Here is a 12812-nt window from a genome sequence, read left to right on the forward strand (position 1 = left end):
GTTCACAGGACCGGAGCAGGCACAGACTCAGGCCCTGTCTCAAGGAATTTACACTGTCTTAGGGCTCACACTGTTTCCTACCATCTCGGTAACTCCCACATCAGCAAAATGAAGCTGGCCTCACCCTTCTATAGTGGTGGCATCATTTTCCTACAACATTCACTCAAAAAAAGTAAGAAAGCGCCACTTACAAGGCACCATCTCCCAGTCGCTCAGGCAGGCGGTGCCCGGCCTGGTCAGGCTGCGGGCAGCTTCCACACCTTTCCAGGCGCGCCTGGGCTTCCCCACGTGAGCTCTAAACACCGGCTTACCCGAAGGCCACACGCCACAATGGCTGACTATGTAACTCGACAACTTAGTGATCTGCAGCTCTAAAAAACATTACTTATTTATAAATAATAGCCTTCCTTGAAAAAGCAATTATTGTCCTGAGTCTTTCAACAAAATTAAACTGCAAACTATGGACTATTAAAGTCACTGAAGAAATCTTAGCTGTGTACCAAGCAACTACAGCTCATTCCAGCAAGCACTATAGCAAACTCTGTTGAAAACAAGAAATATTTCTTTGGGAATTTTTGGAAGACAGCATAGTTTAGTTTAAATTAGTGCTTCCCAGAGTGATTTTTTAAAAATCCTTCTTTTAACAACCTCTCCATATTTCAAATACTGTAATCACTCAAATAATTCACAGTAGCCACTTGGCACCCAGACTGGCAGCCTGCTGGAGAGGAACAATTTCCAGAGATCTATGACAATAGGAGCTGGCATTGAGACTATCAGGGCTGATTTTGTTTTCTTTCCTCTTATAAGTAATTCACACATTTATACTGTTAGTCAAAATGTAGCAGCTTAATTCTCTCATTATTTTTAATTTAATTGGAAAACCAATACTCTCTGGTTGTTGGTGGTTATGGGTATATTTTTTGAAAGCCCAACAATAAGAAACTGGAAATAAGAGAGCAGCTCAACTAGTATTCTTTCCTTAATTTAACAACTTTCTCCATCAATTGACCCAACCAACATTCAGTTAACATCCACCATATACCGAGGACAAAAAAGCAGGAATTAGCAATCCGGTCTCTTGAGGAGTTTACACTCTAGAGCAGGTTTAGCAAACTTCCTTGCTTTGACTTTGAAAGAAAGATCCTAAACACGTGCCACAAACTGGACGTGGAGAGCCAAAAGTTAACTTTGTCATCAATGACGCCCAGCTGACATCCTCTTCCTCCTCACTGTCACCCTCCCTATCCCCCAGGATTTCTTTCCTTAATAGAAAGTACAGGCTGCTCAACATCTGACCCCAGCCGTAAACCAAAGATTATGGTCTATCAGCAAGTTTTAATGTAAAGTTGCTTTGTTCTGGTGGTAAATCTTGTAAGTTGAACTAGACAAGTTACTGTATCTCTGGGTAACACTCGATCCAAGGACAGAAAAGGAGCAGAATGCTACCGTGAGTTTGTATAACCACTCAAACCGTCTCTGAGGCCAGCTCACCTTAGCCTCCCACCCCTCCAGAGACAAGGAATCTATCCCACCTTTTTCACCCATGTTGAACATAGTTTGTTTTTTTTAAAGCACCCAACCATTTGGCCATGATCAATGGCCCACCATAAACACCAACTGGTGAGTCAAAGGGTGTCCATGGTGAACAAAATAGAGATGAAAGAAGGAGTCGACCTGCAGAATATCACACTTCAGGAGGAACAGGCCCTTGTATGGTGGGGGGGGGGGGGCGGGGGGGGCGGGGGGGGGCGTGGAATGGCAGCAAGGAATCACAGATGGAGAGATCTCCTCCGGACTAGTGAGGGGGCAGGAAGAGGGCAGAATCAAAACTGCCATAGCAAAATTTTAATCTCTTCAGGGATGAGACAGAGCCCTTAACACTTCCGCCAAATAGAACTTATAATGTGCCCAAGAGTACACTGAATTTCCAAGTTCTACCAGGACCCGCACTGTGGTGCAAGAGGGTCAACTTGATGGGTCCCCACTCGCTCTCCCAAGGCATTCGTGAACCAGACCCTAAGTGCGGCCAACTCAGGGATAACAGAACATAACTGGCTGACAGGAAGCTTTGGAGATCAGAAAAGACTGGTCGATCAGCCTGAAAAATCAACACTGGGCAAGGAGGGTCTACTCCACCCAGAGACCCCCTGAGCACATCCAGGCGTCCAGGCAGTCTAGGGGAGCGATCAAGGACACCAGCTCTAGAGTCGGACTATCTGGCTTCAAGTCCTGGCTCCACATTTAATAGCAATGGCAATCACTCTGTGACTCAGTTTCCTCATCTGTAAGTGGAAGATGACAACAGCACCTGCCTCCTAGGACTAATGGGAGAACAACACGAGATCACAGCTCCAAAGCTCAGCACATGGGCTGTGACAGTAAACACAGAGGAAAAACGTGCTAGTATACCAACTACTGTCAGACATAACCTGAACTACCACCCAGTTCCTACACGGGAACGACAACACTACAACCACTACTATTTGGCCCTAATTATGGGCCCCCCAAAATCCCCGTGAGGTAGGCGGTATTCACTTTAGAGTTGAAAAATGGAGGTTGAGAGTGATTCAGAAGCTCATCTAAGCTTACTCAGTTCATAAGTGGTAGAGCAATAAAAACTCTGATCATGTCCTGGCAAAGTTTCATTATGTCATCTACCTCCAAAAGCTTAAAAGTATTGCAAAACAATACTTCAGTATTCTAAAATCACTACTTGGATGAAATTATGTTCTTGTAAAATCCCCCAGCCTTCCCCCACTAAATCTGTATAATTATCAATGCGATCAGACGTAACTGCACAAATTCTGATAGACTATCAAAAACACAAAACTCTTTTTCTTAACACAAATACAACTGGGTAAAATCATCAGGACCATTTTAATTAAATGGCTTTAAAAGTTCAAAAGTACTGCAAACCCACGGTTCACGAAGTCACTTTTCTTTCAGGATTTGTAATTTGATCCTGTAGAAGAATGGGCACACTCCAACGGGCCTGTGTAACATCTCTCTTTCCACAGGTTTGTTAAGTGTGTAACAAAACTGACAAGAGCTAACAGTTACTCCAAATATCCTCTCCCACCATCTCTTACACTATTTAGCAAGACTTAGAGACACTTCGTTGCCCTAAAAGAGCCTACAATCAAATTTAAATTAAATAGGGGCCGGCCCAGTGGTCGAGTGATTAGGTTCGCATGCTTCACTTCAGCGGCCCAGGGTTTCGCCAGTTCAAATCCTGGGCGCAGACATGGCACCGCTCGTCAGGCCATGCTGAAGTGACATCCCACATGCCACAACTAGAAGGACCTACAACTTCGAATATACAACTATGTACCCGGGTGCTTTGGCGAGAAAAAGGAAAAAGTGAAATCTTAATAAAAAAAAAAATTTAACTAAATATGTCAATGTTGACTCTGATCTCACAGAATACCTTTTAAAATTCTAACACTGAGTTTTATATAACTCTAACACTGAGTCTAAAACTCTACTACTGAGTCTTAGAATCAAATTTATAAATACCTAAAAATCCATCAGCTTCAGGAAAAAAGTAATAATGACAAATCATCTTAGTCAAAAATGTTTGCCCCCATCAAATGAACTGGTTACCCAGTTTCCTGAAAACAGAGTTCTCAATAATTGTTAATCCATTAACAGCTTAAAATAAAAGACATGCTTAACTTGTTTAAGAAGTAGTGATATGGATAAGCTAAGCCATATAGTTTTATTTCACTTTCTATTTGCTTTACGCAGGCATTACATATTCTTGTAATCCTTGTTGGTAAACACAAGTGAGGCAATATAACAAGACATGTAAACTGAAGCTGAAGAGAACCTAAAATGCCTAAATATTTCAAGAATTCATTGCAATTTCAACAACTTGAATCTCTAAGTATCAGAAAGCAGAAAGATTACCACACAACTATAAAAGTCAAATATTTATACAGGTGCCTTAAAAGCGAGCGGTGAGGGCACACCATCCTCACTGACATTTACTATCTGTTAAGTAGTTTCAAAGTGCACTAATGGCTTGGAGCGTGAAGTTTATGACAACTAATACGTCTGGAGAGACTGTGAAGGTGTGATGTTTGTCATAACTTTCATCAGGCCAGCAACAGGCAGCCTGGCTGAGGCAAGATGGACCCTCAGCACAGGTGGCCTTTCTCATTTCAGGAGCGAAACCTAAACCGATAGCTTCATGGATAATTTAATAAGGACCGTCCCATAAATTTATAATGTCATTTATGACTTTCTTATAATTGCTCTTTAACAGCTTTCAAAAACAATATAGTTAGAATAAAAGTAACTGAGAATATAAAGCATGACACTATTTCACCTTCAAACTGAGAAAAGGGGAATGCTTAATAGAAGCACCTGAAAGGGTTATAAAATCCTAAGGCCATGTTCCATAAAAAGCTGGGAAGAAGTTTCAGAAACGATAAAAGTCCAAATGTTGGAATTATCCCTAGTGATATATTATTTAAATTTACAACTAGGAATACCTCCTTAATGGACAATTTACACATTTACAATTAGGAAGATCTCCTATTATTCCCATAGTAATTCTAAACACTGTTTAAGAGATTTTCCTTTGAAGGGTCAAAAGAGACGAGATAGAAGTACATTTGTGAACACTCGGCTCAGCTCGAGCTCCTGAACTTCTCAGACCATGGTTTTGTTACCTTCTCCTCCGCGCGGGAATAAAAAGTGTGTTGAAAACTACAAGAAATCACGCTAAGCTCAAGTCAGAGTTCCTCAACAACCAAGGTTCAGTTTCAACGTTCATTTCACTACCTCTTACTTCAAAACAGAATCTGCCCTTTCATGATCCGGGAGTCAGTTCAAGTTTCCAGGTGAAGACTAACGCTAGGCAGTGAAATCCCAAACTAGCGTTTCTAAAGTCTAAGGGGCAAAACCAACTACACCCACCACCAGGGCCCAGCGAGGAAGGGACCTCCATGCCCAGGACCTCCGGCCTGACTGGTGGCGCGCCCCGTCAAGAGCCGGCAGTCAAGGCGGGGAGCCAAGGATGGCCAGAGAGATGCCACAGGTGGCCTGGCCGGCTGGCTCCCCACCTTGCACCCAGGCCTCCTCCGGGAGACCCGGGGCCGTCCCGCCTCCCAGGCCGACTGTGCCCTCCAACCTCAATCTGGACAACTTTAGGCGCAGGCGACCTCGGAACAGGGCTCAGGTGGCCCCTCTGGGTCCGTTAACTGGACACGCAGTGCCAGCCCAGACCGCCAATTCCACCTCCCCTCGGGGCCCGGAGCGTCTAAAGGTCCGGAGGTGGGGGGGGCATCGGGAAGGGGGTGGGCAAAGGGGCCCTGGAAGGGGCGGCTCCACCCGGCCCCCTCCGGGGCGCCGCGCCGGCTGACGCAGCCCGGCTCGGGCGGACCGTCCGCGCCTCCTCCCCGGGACCCCTCCCGCAGGCGCCCCGGGGCCGGCGACGCCCCACGCCCCACGCCCCCAGCGCCGCGGGCGCCGCCGCTCGGCCGGGTCTCCCGGACAACAACCGCCGCCGCGCTTCCGAGGCGGGTCCCCGCGCCCACCCGCGGCCCGGCCGCCCACCTGTCCCGGGGGTCGATCCAGCTGGTCCTCCTGGTGTTGTGGTCGATGTAGAAGACCTTGCCGTCGTAGTCCCTGGCCTCCTCCCAGCCCCGGGGTAGCGGTAGCTGCCCGCTCCCGGCCCTCCTAGGCATGGTCGGCGGCCTCGCCGGCGAGCGGCGCCTCCATAGGGACCGGGCGCGGGACGCGGCGGGAACGCGACTGCCGGCCCGGCCGCCGCACCCGACGCGGGCGCCGGCGCGGGGCTGCGGGGCGCGGGGCGCGGCGGGGCCACGCGCGGGGGGCGCCTCCGGAAACCCTGCTCTCCGCCCCGCCGGGGCTCAGTCCACCATGTCTGCGTCGGAGCGAGCGAGCGAAGCCTCCTCCTCCTCCTCCTCCTCGCGGCCGCCGCCGCTGCCTCCGCCTCTTCCTCCTCCTCCTCCTCCCCGGCCCCCTGTGGTCGCCGAGGGTCGCGGCGCCCAGGCTGCCCGAGCCGCCGCCGTCTGGGCTCGGATCCGGGAAGCTCGGCGGAGCGGCGGCCGCGGCGGCGACGGGCCTCCTCATTTGCATGCGATTAGCATGCGCCCCGCCCCGGGCCCGCCCGGCCGCCCCTCCCCTCGCCGGGCTCATCTGCATGCACATTCCTCGCCGCCACATTCCAGGGCTTAACCCTGCGGCTGCCGGCCGGCTGCGCGCGCCCGGGCGTCCGGCCCGCGCCAGGCGGGGGAGGGGAGCGCGAGGACCAGGTGGGAGGGCGGCGCGCGCAGGAATGCACGGCTCGCTCCCTCCCCTCGACCCGGACTGTCTCCCTCCGGCCAAACGCCTCGGGGTTTTAGAGTTTCGGGTCGGGAAAGATAGCTAAAGAGCAGTCTCCAGCACCTTCTCGACCTCTTTCCGTCTTCTAGGGAAACCACAAGACTTTGGAGAGGAAAGGGGTGGGGGAGGCTCTCCTCGGAGGAAAAAGTCCCAGCAAACAGCGAGGCCACAAAGGCTACCCACGCGGCGCCCTGAGCCCCTTCGGAAGCCCGGGGCGGTTCGGGGCGGTGGGAAAGTGTGAAAAGCACCGAAAACTCTTAAAAGCGTGTCCGGGGCGGCGTCGCCCCCGGGGCCTCTGCAGGGCGCCTGGCCCTCCGTGACCTCCGCCCAGAGGCCGCGGGCCTCGCGGCGGAAAGCGAAGGCGGGTCCCGCAGTCCGAGAGCGCCGCGACACGCCTGCCCCAGCGGCCCGCCGGGGGAACTCCAGCCCGACCCTGAGAGGCGACCGGGACAGTCCCCCGCCCCCCCCCGCCGCGGGCATCGTCGCCGCCCGCCGCGCGGGCCCGGGGCGCGGAGGCACCGGAGCCTCCCCGCCGGGTCGGGGCGCTGCACCCGCGGGGCCCGGCCGGCCACCGGGGCCCCTCTGCCGCTGGCCTCGGCTGCAGGGGCTCAGGACAGCTGGACGTGCACGCATCCTGTAACCGGTGTCTTCCGTCCAGCCCCCGCCTGGGAAGTCCCCCCGCCCGAGTCCCGCCGTGGCCTAGAGGGTGTGGGCGGGCAGGCTGGAGGGAGCCCGCGGTGGCCCGGAGGCCAGGCCTTCCTGGGCCCTGGATGCGCCTGGGATGGAACGGGATCTTCTCTAATTCCACAAGCATTTCTTTATTCAGCAGCTACTATGTAGTGGTCGGCACCGAGGAGCTGCCAGACCTCAGGCTCCGGGCAAGACAGTGCCAGGAGCTGCCGGACTGGCAAGGCCTGCACACAGAGTATTCAGTGTCTCTCCCAGTTTCCAAACTCCTCTCCAGCCAGGTCTACACCACCGTCCCGATTCATATTCTTCCGGGTTACTAAGCAGCTTCTTTTAAAGTAAAACACCCGAGGAAGGTCCCCGAGCTCAGTCATTCACCTCTTGGTGTGAATTCGCTTAATCCTGCCAGCTAAGGCTTAATGACTTCTCCACCTTGTGCAGGACACAGCGGGGGGCAGGGGCTTTCTGAGGGTTGAGGACATCCTCCGCCCCCCACGCCCACCCCTCGGATTCACAGACCCGTCAGGGAGTCAAGCGAATTGCGATTTACTACAGCGCGGAGCTGGCGCAGTGCGGTTTGGGTAGCAGCTGCCCGGAGAGGATGGGGACGGCCTTCGATGCCCAGGCCGTCGGGGCATCTGCGGTCTATCTTGAAGGTGGAGGAGAGTGGTCCTGGAGAGTGAGGATGGAGGGCCAGGCTTGGAGCAGCTTCCTGGCGGAGACTAGACCTGCCTTCTCCGGCGAGTGTCTCAGAACGGGTTGTATTTGCACTTGGAGCGGAAACTAAACCACTGGAAACTCCGGAGAGCTCACCGCTCCTGGATAGGAGCAACAGGAGGGACCAGGAGGTGGGGAAGGGAGTCACCCAAGACGAATTCACTCACTTCATCCTTCCAGGTCTTCGTCTTTACACCCTCAGCAAGGAGAAGCTCCCGTTCCCGTGTTCTGCCCCGCTCCATTCGCCAAAAGGTGGCCACACAAGGCAAGCTTCTCTAGTTCCCAATGAGATGTGACAGCCTGGTGGGTAATCTGAAGGTTGGACTCCTGAACGCCGTGAAAAAGATGAGACCTGTCTGAAATTAATCTTCCACACTGCTGAGTGAACCTGCTGTTGCTTAGACTGCTGTACCCTGGGCCACTTGCAAGGCCAGAATTTGTTGTGGAATACTGAGAACATCATTCAGCAACCCAGACAAACCATCCTTGTTTAAACCTTACTTCCTGGCCGTTTTTTCCCCCCAAAACAATTAGAAAATATGTATTATACTAAAATGTCTGCATCTTATTACTGAAAAAAAAAAAAAACAAGAAACACACTTTGCTGTTGCCATGATTTAATTTGTTTCACTGGGATGAACAATGGCACAGTACTTCTTGGCGTCATTTACAACTTGATAAGCTTTCAGATAAATATTTTTACCCAACTTCTAACACCGATGAGAAATCCAAAATAAGCACCCAGCGGTAAATGGCATTTATTGTTCCATAAATCTTGAGACTTCAAAAAGGGACGCTAAATAGACAAACAAAACTCCAAAGCAATTAAGAGACAAGCTCACTTCTTCTCTCCCGCTGGTTGGCACAGGAAACGTTTGGTCACACAAAAGTAGTTAAGATGACAGAAGGGAAAGTCACCGCTCTAAGACTTTTTGTCTTGATCCAGTTTGAACTGAGCTGTTCTGAGTTCACACAATTTACACAGCACCATCCCTTTGGAGAATTTCTAATGGTTAAGACAATGAAATTGCATTTCCTTTATATTCACATCTGTAAAAATAAAATAAATATAAAGATTGTCTGTATTTTATGGATGGATACATTTAGATTTCATTTGGCTCCAATTTATCATTGGCAAATAAAGATGCTGTGATCTGCTGTGCTGGGTCCCAGGCTCCCCCCGCCCCCATCTGTGGAACTATCTACACCAGCCACTGAAGAGTCTGTTTTCTGGTCTTCAGCTCCCTGTCTCCTGACTTTACATCTTCTGCAGGTCTCATAGTCTGTGGGGATGAGCTGCCCTTAACAAACCTCCCAATGTCAATGTCTAAATCCTGGATGGCAGGAAAATTAGTGATATCAAAAACAGGAGCAGAGAGTGAAAATTATGTCAAAAGAGAGTTAGTTATGTCTATCCAAATTTAAAATATATGTAATTTGAATCCAGCAGTTCCGGTGCTGTGATTTTACCTATGGATATTAAAGTTCCTTGAGTAATGCAAGGATGTTCATTGCAGCATGTTTGATAATAAGAAAACTGGGAAAACCACCAGTGTCCATCAGTCAGGGACTGATTCAATGAATTATGGTACATCCGTACTCAGCAGGCATTTAAAAAGCATCAGATAAACATATGTGTGCAGATAAGGAAACCGTCCAAGACATATTAAGTGAAAAAAGCAAAGGGCAGAAAAACGTTTGCTAAATTCACCGGAAGTGGCCCAATCATCAATTGTAAATAACAGTGCAGTCTCCTATACACTTCCTTAATGGCAAAGAAGTCAGACAGAGATGTAGGGGAGTTTTTAAAGAGAATGGAGGTTGTCAGGGAGGTCCTATCAAAGAAGTGTACATGAGGAAAATGATCCTTAAAGAAAAGAGACGGGGTGGAGATGAGCACAGACGTGATGCCAAAATGGACAGACATGGCAGGGCATGCTTGTGGAAAGAAATGGACGTGCCAAGCTCAAAGATGAATCTGGAGTGAAAGAGCCCAAGACTGGCTGGAGCCGTCTAGTTGGGAGGCTGGCGTGATAGTATAGGTATGAGAGAGATAAAGGTCTGGATTAGAAATAAGGCAACGGGGGATGAAAAGGAATGATCTGGCAAGAATTTGCTACTGATTAGATTAAGAAGGGAGAGGTGAAAAGACTAGAAGGAGGAATCTGGCATGATTCCAAGATTTTAGGCCCTCAAGAGAGACTCAAATAGCTGGAAAAAATGAGGAAGTCCCAAGGAGGATCTGATATGGGAGTTGATTTTAAAAATTAGAGATACCCAGCAGAAAGTTAAAGATCAGGACTCAAGCTTAAACAGAAGGTCATGACAGCAAATATGTGGTGGGATGTTACCCATCTGAGAACTGAGGATTCAGGACAGAATCTTGGAAAGGAAATGCCAGTCTAAGTCAAATGGAATTAAGTAGCCCAGTTATAATCCTATTTCTGGCCTATCACTCTTAAGTAATTTGATATGATTTAGTTTATTTCTTTGTAAAATGTGGTCTCCATTTTCAGTGATGTGTGTAAGAATTAGTTACTGGTGTGTAAACCATCTCTGAATGAATTATTGTTATAACCTTTGTCGTTATGCTATTGAATCAACTCTGTAGGACAAGATGAACTGGTTTTCAATATTTTTATAACCCCCGGTTCCTCAAGGAGATCAGGGACTATATAAACTAGAACTCCTAAAAAAAGGAACATTCCTTTTTTCTGAATCAAACTAGTGACTTTTTGGGTTTTGCTTTTGCTCTTCTGCAATCGAACTGGTTAAAACAAATAACATCTCTAATTATTGTGAATAGGTAACCCTAGTCCACAATTTCTAAATTTTATTGCCTAGACAGTCCTTAACAAGACAGGCATGTGATCTTTAAGAATTCCCAGTGCTGGGCCAAACCAGAAACCTCAATTACCGTAACCACTTCCCCTCCAGTTATTTATTATATCAACACCTTAGGCAACAACAATCATTTCAATTCAATAGTAAGCAACATCAAACAGATTAGGTTTTACCTTATTCATTACAGATAGCAGACTCACATGAGCAAACTCTATGGTTACTAAAAATATATTGAACATTTAAAAATCTGTCTTATTAGTATAAAGGAACAGAAGCCCAATGCCATGTTAAAAATGAGAGGCTCTGGTGCGGGCCGGTGGCACAGTGGTTAAATGTGCACGTTCTGCTTTGGTGGCCTGGGGTTCGCTGGTTTGGAACCCAGGGTTCAGACATGGCACTGCTTGGCAAGCCATGCTGTGGTAGGTGTCCCACATATGAAGTAGAGGAAGATGGGCACAGATGTTAGCTCAGGGCCAGTCTTCCTCAGCAAAAAGAGGAGGATTGGCAGCAGATGTTAGCTCAGGGCTAATCTTCCTCAAAAAAAAAACAAGTGAGGCTCTCTGGGGCCAGCCCCATGACCAAGTGGTTAAGTTCACGCTCTCCGCATCCGCAGCCCAGGATTTCGCCGGTTCAGATCCTGGGCGCGGACATGGCACCACTCATCAGGCCTTGTTGAGATGGCGTCCCACATGCCATAACTAGAAGGACCCACAACTGAAAATATGCAACTATGTACTGGGGGGATTTGGGGAGAAAAAAGCAGGGGAAAAAAAAGAAGATTGGCAACAGTGGTTAGCTCAGGTGCCAATTTTTAAAAAAAAAAAATAGCGAGGCTCTCAGAGGACATCTCTTGCATACTGTGTGGGGTGGACTCTTACAGTAAATATTTACCTACATTTTTTCTTATATAATGAAATAACATGAGGGGTTTTTTTCATTGTACCATCTTTAATTTGCTTTTTTTCCCCATTTCAACTTTAGAGTCTCTGAAAAACAGCTGCTTTAAAAGACGGGATTGTGTTCTCTCATTGCTATCTTTTAAAACAAGTATACATCTCCTTTCCTAACCCTCTGAATTTTCCACTGAAATTTTTATTTCTACTTATTATTTATCAGTGTTTCTCTCTTTCCCCACCTCATCCTCTCTCTTCCCCTCAGTTCTTGATTCCCTGATGTTCACTCAATGCTGTGAATTTGGCTTTAAGAAATTCAGCTACAATATAATCTCCCCAATTTGTCTGATTTGGGGATATTCAAATTGAAAAGGAAAAAAAAAGGTCTATGTAATAAAACATATTCAAAGAAATATATTTTGCCAATTAACATATGGAAAGGTGAGAAGGTGCTCAATGTCATTGGTAACCAGGGAAATGAAAACTAAAACCACAATGAGATTCATACAGACTCTATATTGGCAAAAATTGTAAAGTTTAATAATGTTAAGTGTTGACAAGAATGTGGAGCACCAGGAATTGTCATCAATAAGGGGTGGGAATATAAATTGGTTACAGCCACCATTTGGCCTTATCTAGGAAAGAGGAGGACATCCACATCCTACGACATGGTGATTCCACTCCTAGGTACATCCTTAGAGACACTCACACATGTAGGCATAAGATCACAGTCAAAAGTGTTTATAGCATTATTATATCCAGTAGCCCAAAATTGAAGCATGCAAATGTCCAATAAAGGGTGTAGTGGATAAATAAATTGTAGTATATTTCAACAATGGCATACAATATAGCAATGATAAAAGAATGAACTAGAGTTACACAAAACCACTTGGGTGAATCTTTATAAACATATGTTGGATAGAAGAAGCAAGAAACAAAGTAATTTGTAAAGTATGATTTCATTCCTATAAAGTTGACAAAAACAGGTGAAAACCAAACCATATTGGTTAGGGATGCAAACACAAGAGGTAAAAGCATAAAGGAAAGCAAGGAAATAATTATCACAAAGGTCAAGACGGTGCTTTCTTGTAAAGAGAGAGATGATGAACTTGGGGGAGAAACCATGGGAAGGGGAGTTCTGATAATGTTCTGTGTTTCCACCTGTCTGTTTTATACTTATTTGTTAAATTATGTGTGCATACGTTATACACTTTTCTATATGTGTCATATTCCTTCCTCTCACTCTTTCACACACGCACAGAAGTACCATACTGTTTTTTTTCTTTTTTTGAGGAAGATTAGCCCTGGACTAAC

The 12812-nt window shown here is 47.6% G+C and overlaps 1 protein-coding gene across 1 annotated transcript in view; it reads right to left on the reverse strand.

Annotated features, from left to right (window-relative positions):
• The window catches only part of WWC2 (WW and C2 domain containing 2), a 210470-nt gene extending 204380 nt beyond the window's left edge, over positions 1 to 6090 (reverse strand). Inside the window, exon 1 of the mRNA XM_070598578.1 lies at positions 5566 to 6090. Within this exon, the coding sequence (XP_070454679.1) occupies positions 5566 to 5696 (131 nt within the window). The 5' untranslated portion in view covers positions 5697 to 6090. The remainder of the gene's footprint in view (positions 1 to 5565) is intronic.
• Between the last annotated feature and the right edge of the window lie 6722 nt (positions 6091 to 12812).

The sequence above is a fragment of the Equus przewalskii genome, chromosome 28, assembly GCF_037783145.1.
Source record: "Equus przewalskii isolate Varuska chromosome 28, EquPr2, whole genome shotgun sequence".
Classification (NCBI taxonomy): Eukaryota; Metazoa; Chordata; class Mammalia; order Perissodactyla; family Equidae; genus Equus; species Equus przewalskii.